Here is a 12,121-nt window from a genome sequence, read left to right as displayed (position 1 = left end):
CCTTAATTCCCTTTGTCTCCTTCGCCCACTCACAGCCTAGATTTTTTTTCCCAAGCTGCCCAAATGCACTCATTCCTCCTACAGGACATCCTGGCTTTATTTGTTCTCTTTTTTCTCTTTCAAGCCCCTTTATTCTCTGTATTTCTTTGCAAACCAGTCCACCAGCCCACCCCATTATCCTACCTTCCCATCCGCTAATATTTTTGCATTGCCGCCTTAGGCTCATGGCTGCTTTGCATTAGGCACAAGAAGCAGGTAAATGCTTTAGTCAAAGGCAGCAAGACCATCCAGAAACCTCCCCATCACTGTACGTGAACCACACCAGGCGTGGTGGGCAATTAACATTTTTATGGAGTAACGAGAGGAATGGTGATCCCAAAGGTGGGATATTGATCTGCTCATAATACCACGAGTCAAAACAGCAGTGTAAAAACTCTCCAATTAGCAAAGTGCTCAGGGTGGTGAACAATCAAGTCCCTCCAGTGGGAGCTCATCTTGTTTCCAGAGGAAAAATACTGGGCACCCTATAAAAGATCTCGCACCCCATTTCTCCTTATTGTCTCAGCTTTACTTCTTCTCTCGAATTCTTGCTAAACAGGGTAAGTCCAGCTTGATCAAATTTTTGTACTTTTAATGGTCACCAGCTTTGTCCTGATCCTGAGGTCTTGACCACTTCTCTTACATATCTCATCTCTGTGACTATCTCTGGTCACAGTTGCTCAGTACTTCTGCCTAGGTTGTCTTCTTCACATGTGTCTATACATAAATAATAGAAAACAACCAGGAAAACTTAAAACTTATTGTTTCAGATGACTGAGTACAGGACTCTTCAGGTCTAGCTCTGGACTCTGCCTGGCCACCACTTCTCACTAATCACTAAGTCCTTTAACTTCTATCTTATATATTTGCTAAACATAGAAGAGAAAGGAAAGACTTGCTCAAAGGAAGATAGCACAGAGTCCTCTGTACAGGTCAGGGACCATTACGGGCAGACATGCATTGCTAATTTTTCTCTGTTCTTCAGGAACCTGTCTTATAATGAGAATTTATTCTTAATATATAATCCCACCTAAACAGACAACTGTTACTGCTACGTGACAGGCATCACAGTGTCTCTTGCCTTTGCACCCACTCAGAGATGATAGTCTTTCCAGCAGGTCTGCAAAGATGTGCTCCCACCAGGACAAAGACCAGTGCCACCAGCAAGAACAATCCTCATGCCACGGCAGTGAAGAATGCCATGGGAGCAGTGGTGGATCCGGTTGCCACAGGAGCAGCAGTGGATCCATATGCCACAGAAGCAGTGGGGGATCTGGATGCCATGGGAGCAGTGGGGGATCCTGCCATGGAAAGCCACAGGATTGCCAGCAGCAAATTCATCAAGTTTCCTCAAAAATGAAGTGATCAGAATATTATCCACATGTTATACACACGCATGTCCTTGATCTTGTGCAGAGTTCAGAAAGCTTTGCATGGATCCTTTCAATCTTCAAAGAAAATGTCTCCTCTCCCTCCCCTGGTGAGTCCTGTACCTCTGATGAACTTATCTGTGGGTGCTAAAATAAACTGTCCACGTTCACGCTGGCACTGTTTTCTCTGTATCAGTGTGTGACTACATATGAGCCATTACAATTCAGTGTTTGTAAGAGTTTTGTGTTCATGATTTTTCTTTCACCTTGTATTTCATATCACAATACAAGACACCTTGTGCTTGTTTAATAGCCCTGAAGTTACACTGCCCAGACACAGGCAATAGAGGTAAGCACTGCCACACTCTCCCCTATGAACTCCAAAGCAAAAGAGAAAGAATAAAGATTTTTAAATGCTGACATTTTAGGAGGCCATCTCAGGCCTCTGCAGTGCAGGCAGCTCCCCTCCATGCCACCTTCCCACAGAGCTGGAGACCCAAAACCCCCTACCAAGACTCCACATGCTACATTGCACAAGCTCTCAGGGCCAGCTATGGGCACAACTATGGGCCAGAAAAGGTCCTATAGGCAAAGGCACCTATGATGGGTCAGAAACCCCTTCTTTTGCCATCTGGCCCCAAGGTGCCATCCTTGGGGCAGGTATCTCCACATGTTTGTGACAAACCCCCCAGCAAGCCTTTCTAGAAACCCTCCGTCCAGCACCTCAAAAGCTCTGGGTCGAGGCAGGGACGTTGCAAGATGCTAGCATTACACAATGAACTGAAAAATTTCTTCTTGGCTTGTAATTAAAACAAATTGTGTAATTTATTGGTCTGCTATTGTCATTCATGAAATGGACATTGCCCTGATAAGATTATTGTCGAGTGTGTCATGATGATCAGAAATATCTGGCGTTGCCGAAAAGGGCGCAGACAGCAGCTAATTCCCTAAACAGGCTGCCTGCTTTTGGTGTAGGAATCATTTGAAAAGGCTGGTTGTGTGAGGCTGGCATGTGCCTTAAGCTTCCATTGCAAACCCCATTTTCAAGCCATGTTAAAGTGTACAGCCACAAAATCTGTAAGTGCCCAGGACTGCTGGCTGGGTGCTGCTGATCTGTAACAAACTCAGAACAATTAAAACATGAGGAACTGAATACAGCACAATGTTGAGAGCCAAAAATTACTTTGAGTCTTTTTTTCACAGAGAGTATTTACCATATTTCTTCTGATGACAGAACAAAACACAATTAAACAGAAGTGATCAAACCTGGGTACAGTTTGCCCTGACACTGTTCTAGTTCATAACAGCAATTAAGCAATACAAAAGAATCATTTAGGTTGCACACCTGATTCATTAACCTTGCCCTGTCCACCTGCATTTCAAAAAAATCCTCCATATTTCAGTAACAGCAAACGTGTCAGATATTTTTCGGGTTGCAGGAACTGCTCAGGAGTTGCAGTGCCTTATCGAAGTTTGGACACCTGCGTTCAAACGAGGAGCTCACAAGAGGCTGAGAGGCACCTCAGCAGCTTATTTAGTTTTTCAGCCACTTCCCAAAGGATGCCAGGTCTCTCAAACAGCAACATAAATGTGGGATTGGGCTAAGCCTCCATCTCACTGTGGCCAGCATCTGGGAATAGCACAAAAACTTAATCAACATGGAGAAAGAAAAATAAAAGGCAGGAGAGGTGGACCAAAAATACCAAATGCTCAAGCATGTCTGTGGGCAAGTGAAATATCTTTCAGCCAATGTTTTCCAAGCACTTTTGCACAGACAAAATCATAGCAGTTCCCCATTTCAGCTAGCAATACTGATTTTAGTCTTTTATTTGCTGCCTGTTTAATCACTGAAATGTCTTCCACAAATAGTGGCAGAAAAGGACAAAACGAGATCCATGGTCCTAAGCACTTCTCAGCCCATGCAGCAAAGGTACAGGAAAGGTACAGGGAGAATCTCAAATTATTGCTTGCGATTAGGTCTCACTGCAAACATGGTACCTGTCCTGGCCTGAAGGCTTGTGTGGGTCTGTGCATCTCTCCGAATAACACTCAGGTTTATTAGCCAATTATAAGCTAACTGGGGAGCTGGGAAAAGTGCTCCAAAAAGGATGTTCCTACAAGTTTGAAGTAAGTCCCCAGGGTCTGCCAGCTCCCCACAATGTGGCAGCCACCCCAGGCCATCATGCGTCACTGAAGGCAGCACCCATGGGAGCCCTTCTCCTCCATGTCACAGCACCAAAGCCACTCACAATCCGGAAAAAAACCACCAGTGCTGCTGCTCCAGCATTACTCACAGACTGAAAGTTAACCACATAATTATGTACCTCTCTAATCCTGGATCACTACCTAGAGCAGGTCTTCCCCCTTATAAAAATAAGAATCCCAAGAATCCCAACAGCTTTTGGTCCTTCTCACAACAGCAGGAAACTATTGACCAACAAAAACATTTTATAGGGGGTGCCTTTTCTGTCTCTTCACCACTTCACCACATTTCAGCTGGTTTCAAGAGAAATGAGCCAACAGTGGTACCAGTCAAATTGCTGCTAAGGAAGGGTTGTCTACCATGCCATTGGCATTATTGGTACTTATAGGCACGTCTCTGGGTTTATGCGCATTTTCAGGACTAGAGCATCTCAAGACATTTTAAAAGGATGGTGTGATTTAGGTATATGACATAATTCCCCCCCACCAAACGCAAAGTTTTCCCCAGCTGTGATCAACACCAAAAACAAATTGGCAAAGCTGTGGAAACCAGGGCCACCCACACTACTCCCCCATTGGAGCTAAGCACAGGTAGAGCTGGCAATTAAATATTTTTGTGGCACAGGAGAGATGACTGATAACAAGAGGCAATACCCAGCACGGATGAGGTGAGTTACGCAAGCAACCTGAAGAGTGGGGAGTTAAAAAAAAAAAGCCATCGACAAATTAAACGAACAGGCAGACCTCTGAAATAGGGAGGTGCTTCATTTCCAGATGGGGTGCACAGAGAGGGTATAAAAGCACTCCTGTCCTGGAAAGCCTCATTCCCTCCTTGCCCCTTTGCTGCACAAGCATCTCAGGTAAGAGCGGCGATGCTGCGGGGCTTTGGGGTTCAGCGCAGCATTCGAAACTCTCTGGGACGCAGATGAGTTTGGAGAGGGCTGAGCCCCATGCCTTGTACTGGGTTGGGTCTTGATCTGTGGGTGCTTGTGAGAAGGAAGGTGGGTTGAGGAGGGAGTGCAGGGGAAGCTGAAAGACAACAGAGAGATTTGGACTTGGAGGGAGGCTCTGAGGTGTTGCTCTCCTCCCTCCGGGAGCAAGATGGCTCCACTTTGGAAAGCCAGTTGTGGTCAGCCCTCCCAGCTGCTCTGGATGCTCCCAGTGTCTTTGGCTATGGATTTGGTGGGACAATCCCACAGGTAGTATAAGAAGCTGGTGCAAGTTTTAAAGACGATTGAGGGATCTGTCTAAGACTGGATAAATGTACATCCAGATTTCTCTTCCCTGGAAGAGTAGAAGCAGGAGAAGAAAGCACCTAACAGCTCCGCTTTCCCCCAGGTTACCCTAAAACACCACGATGTGCTCTCGCCAGGACAAGGACCAGTGCCACAGGCAGGAGCACTACACCCTCCAGAGCAGTAGAGGCTGCCACGGGAGCGGTGGTGGCTGTCACAGCAGTGGTGGCGGTGGCTGTCACAGCTCTGGCAGTGGCAGCAGCTGTCACAGCTCCGGCAGTGGCAGTGGCTGCCACAGCTCTGGAGGCAGCGGTGGCTGTCACAGCTCCGGAGGCAGTGGTGGCTGCCACAGCTCCGGTGGCAGCGGTGGCTGTCACAGCTCTGGCAGCAGTGGCAGCTGCCACAGCAGCAGTGGCTCCAGCTGCCATGGGAAGCCACAGGTCCAGTGCCAGCAGCAGCAGCAGCAGCAGCAGGTCCACCAGCTGCCCTCGCAGAAGCTGAAGTGATGGGGTGTCCCGCACACCCTGGCTCCAGCAGCAAAGGCCACACATGGACTAGCTCCCTCCGGCCTCCCCAAAGCTTTGCAATCCCCGGGAGCTGCCTGGCTGCAAACCCTCTCCTCTGCCCTCCAAGACCATCACTCCCTGGGGAAGGGGCATCCCTTGTGGTTCCCTGCTGCCTCCGCCGGATGCACCAGGCTGTGCTTTGCCTCCACGAGGGGCCCATGAGACAATAAAGCATTAAGTTCTCAAGACCTCTCTTGTGTTGGCATTTCCTTAAACTCCTCGTCCTTACTTTCCATGCACACTATAGGGGTGCAGCTGAGTGTAGAGGAATATAGAGTGTATACAGTTACTAGCAGGTCATATATCTTAACCAAGGGAAGTCACCCCTGAGAAACCACCCAGCCCTTCAGCACAAGTGCACAAGGAGACCGTTTAGCATTGCATTTTAGGGAGAATGATATTGCTGCATAAAACAGTGCAACTGAACTCAGTGAAGTCTTCACTTCTTATGTTTTCTGTAGCTTGTTGTGTATGTGCCGACGGCAGATGAACTCAACAGGTATCTGCCTTTATGATCTGGACTAAGGGATGCAGAGTCAAGGGAAGAGAGTCTAGCAGAGAGAGAAGCCAAATCCATCTCACTGAGCAGGCAGGACCTGGCAGAGGTGCTGCTGGAACAAAGCAGGGAAGCAAGCAGGGAAGCAAGCAGGGAAGGGGTTTTGCCACTGGGAACTGGAAGCAGCCTGGCCCATATGTGTTACAACCCTGTGCAAAGGCTGAGTGAGGGGAGCCAGGCAGTGCAACCATGCCCTGCTGCCAACCCCACTCATCCCAAGAAAACCCTAGAAGTGGTTACTAGTTATATGTTTTGATGTTCCTTTCCTTTGCCTCTTACGTTTTTGACTGTTTAAAGATTTTTGGTTTTCCCGTAACCACAATAAAAAAGGACAGAGGCTTCTCTGCTTTTGTTTTGATGTGCTTTCTGCTTTTAACTGAAAGCTGAACTAACACATCTGAGAGGCTAGGGACTGCAAGAAAAACACCAGCCATTATGAAACTTGATACACAGTTGTTTACACTGAAAATGCTCATATGTCCTTTCTCATTGAATAAATGAGATCATCACCTGAAAAGCAAATCAGCATTAAACTCTCCTGTGCAGAACATCACCCCTGACCTGGGCAAAACACGACTCCTACTATCCTCCAGAAAAGACAAAAACAGATTGCACAAGACTCATGCACAGAAATGCATTTGTCCTTGAGACTGTAGTCACTGGTTATTATTTTGGGTGGTGGGAGGGATGCATATAGCAATAGCAAGAAGCCCTATTGATATTGAGCTCAGCCTGCACAGGAGCCAGCCCCTTCTATGCATGCACACACTTGCTCCAACAGCCACATGGATTTTACCTGGAGCACACACAGCTCTAAGTGGGTGTCTGCCCAGTTCCTCTGCTAATTACAATTGCAGCCACCAGTTTCTAGATGAAATTTTATGACAACAGTAGCAGTCAGCACCGTAAATGCCAGCTGCATTTCGTGCTGGGTGAGCTACAGGTCTGCAAGGCCAGAGGACAGCTTTGCAATTCTCTCTATTGCTGACCCCTCAGATAAGACAAACAGCCATCGCCACCAGGTGGGAGGCTTATGATGGACAGTTCAAGTACCCAAAATTCCAGATGTCAGCAGCGTGAGCTGTTCGTGTCCTGGGGACACCTGCAACCTCAGGGGAGGTTTCATCCCCTTGTCACCACATCCCCTTCTGCTCAAGCTGGGCCACGTGCAGGACACAGGGACGCTGGGGCCAGCTCAACCCCCTGCCAATGGGTTTGAAGCCAGACAGGAGCCGGACAGGAGCCACCCAACAGCTTCCCAGAGAAGCAGGAAGGAGCTAATTTTCAGTGCTAGTAGCCGTGCTAAGCATAACAAAATAGCACTAGTTGACATGTGTCTTGGGAATGACATTGGCTTTCAGCTCAAACAGTCCAAGCCCCAGTGCCATCCCCTCCTCCCTCGGAGAGCTGCCAAAACATTTCTCTTTGGCAACAAGGTGGATCTTCAGTCTGTTTGCATGGCTCCCAATGTTATCTTCTATGTCTCAGACATTTTCTTGCCTTTATCATGTAAATAAGGAGCTATGGCTTTTAGAGATCAATATACTTTGCAGGTTGATGAAGTGCTGGGCAGCTTTTCAACCAGGACAGGGCTGTGCAGAAGGGCCATCTCCAGAGCTCCGGCTTTGCTCCAGAAGACGGACCCAATGAAGCAGGCAGCACCAGATGGGTCTTTTAATTCCTCAGTCTTCATTTCCTGATCTTTGTCATTAAGAGTATGAAAATAGCTAGTCTTTGTCAACAAAGCACCCAGGGACCTTCCTCAGATTTATGTGAACACAGCAGGGTTTGCAAGGTTTTCAGCAGTCCCAAAGACTGTCTTCTGGTTGCTCAGGTGCCTTTTGGGGGGAATTCAACCCCTTTACATCAAGGAGGGGAACTAGAAAACCCCTGCTGAAGCCCAGGAAGACTTTGTCCTTGCCCCAAACTGTCCCCACGGCCACAGTGGCTCTTTTGGACTGAGGATCTAAGGGAGAAGAGAGAACAACTTTCCATTCCTTTTTACCTGGATTATTACTGACTTTATCTGGTGCTGGCTCAATAGCAGGGATTAGACTCTGAGAGCAGAGTCTCATGAGATGGGGCTATAATTATGCCTGGATTTAATTTAACAAAACAAATCCCAAACAGACAAGCCTTTGGAAACCCAGGCACCCACAGGTTTTTCTATTAAGGGCAGGTGAGGCTGGCAATTAGATACTTATGTGGCACAGGAAACAGATAAAAAAGAAATTATACCCATCACAAATGAGTCAGGCAAGCAATGTAAACAGAGGGCGGTTTGATGGGGATTGGGTATTAAATTAATAGATTGCTATGACAGAGAGCTGTCTCATTTCCGGGGAAATGGATCTGAGATCTCTATAAAACTGCTCCTGTCCCAGGGATCTTCATTCCCTCCTCTTGTTTTCCTCTCAAGCTCAGGTAAGTCTGGCAGCATGGATGGATTTTCCTTCTTTGGGGACTCATTTCCCAGCAAGGGATGCAGAGCACAGGTTTAATGCAAACCCTGCTGCTGGGGTGTGGGGATGCTTGCAGGGTGGCGGGATGCATGGAGGGAGGCGAAGACCTGACTCGTGGCTGGGACAAGCCATGCTGCTACACCCAGCTGATGAAATTCTCGCTCAGTGAATGCAGGGCACTGCACCAGACCTGGGGGGTCTTCCAGGATCCTGCACAGCAGTGCTGGGGGTGGGATTGCAAACGGGGCAGGCACAGGGGCCCCAGGATGAGGTTGGTGGGGCAGTCGGGGAGGTGGGACATGCAGCAGCCCCAGACAGCTCCGTTTTCCCCCAGGTCACTCCGACATACAACAATGTGCTCCCGCCAGGACAAGGACCAGTGCCACAGGCAGGAGCGCTACACCCACCAGAGCAGCGGTGGCTGTCACAGCTCCGGAGGCAGCGGTGGCTGTCACAGCTCCGGAGGCAGTGGTGGCTGTCACAGCTCTGGAGGCAGCGGTGGTTGTCACAGCTCTGGAGGCAGCGGTGGCTGTCACAGCTCCGGAGGCAGTGGTGGCTGCCACAGCTCCGGTGGCAGCGGTGGCTGTCACAGCTCTGGCAGCAGTGGCAGCTGCCACAGCAGCAGTGGCTCCAGCTGCCATGGGAAGCCACAGGTCCAGTGCCAGCAGCAGCAGCAGCAGCAGCAGGTCCACCAGCTGCCCTCGCAGAAGCTGAAGTGATGGGGTGTCCCGCACACCCTGGCTCCAGCAGCAAAGGCCACACATGGACTAGCTCCCTCCGGCCTTCCCAAAGCTTTGCAATCCCCGGGAGCTGCCTGGCTGCAAACCCTCTCCTCTGCCCTCCAAGACCATCACTCCCTGGGGAAGGGGCATCCCTTGTGGTTCCCTGCTGCCTCCGCCGGATGCACCAGGCTGTGCTTTGCCTCCACGAGGGGCCCATGAGACAATAAAGCATTAAGTTCTCAAGACCTCTCTTGTGTTGGCATTTCCTTAAACTCCTCGTCCTTACTTTCCATGCACACTATAGGGGCACAGCTGGATTAACAAACATGATTGTGCCATTTGTGCAGATCTGGTTTCTCTCTGAACTCTCTTGATGGTCCAGTGACTGGCCACAGTCAGTGTGGATCACCCCTGAGTGCTCACCAGCTCTACTCTCCTCCACCAGCTGGGATCGCTGGGTACCAGGTGATGGGGAAAGCACAAAAATATCTCCCCATCTGTCCTTTGTTTGGCTGGGATAGAGTTAATTTTCCTCGTAGTAGCTGGTATAGTGTTATGGTTTGGATTTAGTATGAGAATAACGTTGATAACACGCGGGTGTTTTTAGTGGTTGCTAAGTAGTGTTTATACCAAGACAAGAATTTCTCAGCTTCTCATGCCCAATCAGCAAGAAGGCTGTAGGAGCACAGAAGTGGGGAGGGGACACAGCCAGGACAGCTGGCCCAAACTGGCCAAAGGGATATTCCATACCTTGTGACGTCATGCCCAGTATATAAACTGGGGTGAGTTGGCCTGGGGGGGGGGCAGATCGCTGCTCAGGAACTGACTGAGGATCGGTTGGTGAGTGGTGAGAAATTGCATTGTGCATCACTTGGTTTGTATATTCCCATCCTTTTACTATTATTATGGTCATTTTTATTATTATTTTTATTCTTACCATTATTATTATTTTCTTCCTTTCTGTCATATTAAACTGGCTTTATCTCAACCCATGAGTTTTACTTTTTATTCAATTCTGTCCCCCATCTCACTGGGTGGGGGGACTGAGCGAGCAGCTGCATGGTGCTTAGTTGCCAGCTGGGCTTAAACCCCGACACCATTCCGCAGCATGTCCAACCTGGGCCCTATACCCAGGGTGTAGCACCAGTTGTGGGTATCCTTGGTGCCCCCAGGCCCCCAGAGCTTTGCATTCCTGCCACATCCCCTTGGGGCTTCCCCACCATGACAGCTTTTTTTACGCAGCTTTGAGCAACCTCCTATCCAAGAAGGCTACTTGTGATCACCAGGCGGCTCATGAAAATCAGGCAGGCATTGTGTTGCACAGTTTTTATTGCTTTTTTATGGTATTATAACCATAGAAGAAGAAAAATAAGCCCCCAAAAAAATCCTTTTGGATATTTACAATGCATAAACATCACAGTTAAGATGGCTGATATATTAACCCATTCAGACAGGTAACAGCTGGAGGACTGGATCCTGCACTCATTAGCTTGAGAGGAATAAACTACTGCAGAAAACATTCATCCATGTAGTAAAGTGATCATAAAGCGAATCCTTGTCAGAAATTACATGTCTTCCCCTGACTTTCCAAACACTTGCAGATGGGGATATAAATATCACAGGCCTGGAAACTATCTGTAATATTTTTTTCCAGTGAAACTCAGGGTTTCTACCATCCCCCCCTTGCTATTAAAACCTCCTTGTTTTATTGGTTTATTTATTGGGAGCAATGTTCTAACTGAGCATGGCCAAGGAAAGCAGACATGTTTCCTCATCCTCTGGCCAGTCACTGTTGGTGGCATTTCTTTGTGCAGCTCTGTGCAGGTTAATTACGCAAAGACATAGGTAAAAACTTTCCATAAAATAAAAAAATGAGGGCTGGGCTTCCCTTTTTTTAATGGAAAAGAAAGCCAGCATGCTGCCACAGCTGCATTTTTTAGACTGAAACATCCTCATAAGTGTTGAGGTGCATTTTTGGTCCGCCCCCCAAACCCATGGGAATTTTGCTGTTGACTTCAAATGAGCTGGAGATGAACTCCCAACCACAGACCTTTAATTTTCCCTGAAGAATTGTCAGTCTTTATTCGTTATTACTGTACAGTCTGAATCAACTAATTGCATGGTTCATTCCAGCCCTATTGTCTAGTGATTTTTCACTTTCTACCCATTAAAAACAAAAGGAGCTCATGGAGGAAGGTGTTGATATGTCAGCCGTTGCTCTGCTGTCGTGTTCCTGAGAAGAAAACAGCAAATCTGTCCCCACCCACCCCACCCCCCAGCCTTCAAGCTGCATTTGCAAAGCACCCCAAAGAGACACCCGTGGAGCATCGGGACAAAACAAGAGACCCAGGGTTATTTTTGCCTCATGGAGGTAATACGTGGAGTGGGGCACTGTCTTCACATCTCCCCTGCCACTGGTGCAAGGGCAGGCATTGCCTGCACCAGAGGAGTAGAGAGAGCCCACAAGGTGACCATACCATGCCCACAGGGTGCTGGTGCCTCTGTCCTTTGCCCCACAGGGCAATTCAGGGATCCTACAGGAAAGGGAAGAAAACCTGTGGGGGAATTCACCTGCAACTGCCCCAAAGCCCTGCTGAGGCTGCCATGCACACACACCCCCCAGCCCCCATTTCCCCACCACCTGCCCTGCAATACCTCTGCTTTGCACTAAGCTTGTGCCCGATAAGCTTGTGCAATTTTGTTGGAGTTATTAGAGCTGATTAAATACTCTCTGGGTCCCCATGGAGCTGGAGCTCAGCTCCTGGATCCACCTCATCCTCCCTGATGGATTGGGCTTGCTGGGACAACCACAAGGGGTAAAGCAGACCTGGGGAGCCACACACCACCTCAGGGTGACACTGGTCCCAAGGAAGGATCTGTCCCCTCCTAATGAGGCAATGCAAATGCTGTCTGGGAGTTTTGCCTACTTGCCGCATTCCCTGAGTTCTCACTTACCTGCTCGTCTCTGT

The 12,121-nt window shown here is 48.6% G+C and overlaps 3 protein-coding genes across 3 annotated transcripts; all 3 read left to right on the top strand.

Moving 5' to 3' along the window:
• Positions 1-1,167: 1,167 nt before the first annotated feature.
• On the top strand, positions 1,168-1,404 carry LOC126041225 (late cornified envelope protein 5A-like). Its single transcript, XM_049806600.1, has one exon. The coding sequence runs from the start codon at positions 1,168-1,170 to the stop codon at positions 1,402-1,404; it is 237 nt and encodes a 78-aa protein (XP_049662557.1).
• Positions 1,405-4,968: 3,564 nt separating this feature from the next.
• On the top strand, positions 4,969-5,352 carry LOC126041099 (sericin-1-like). The gene has a single exon (XM_049806371.1). It carries the CDS (start codon positions 4,969-4,971, stop codon positions 5,350-5,352), a length of 384 nt encoding a protein of 127 aa, XP_049662328.1.
• A 3,431-nt stretch (positions 5,353-8,783) lies between these two features.
• Positions 8,784-9,149, top strand: LOC126041100 (keratin-associated protein 5-4-like). Its single transcript, XM_049806372.1, has one exon. It carries the CDS (start codon positions 8,784-8,786, stop codon positions 9,147-9,149), a length of 366 nt encoding a protein of 121 aa, XP_049662329.1.
• Positions 9,150-12,121: the final 2,972 nt, after the last annotated feature.

The sequence above is a fragment of the Accipiter gentilis genome, chromosome 7, assembly GCF_929443795.1.
Source record: "Accipiter gentilis chromosome 7, bAccGen1.1, whole genome shotgun sequence".
NCBI lineage: Eukaryota > Metazoa > Chordata > Aves > Accipitriformes > Accipitridae > Astur > Astur gentilis.
The sequence above is the reverse complement of the archived record's forward strand: the minus strand, read 5'-3'. Positions and strand labels throughout refer to the sequence as shown.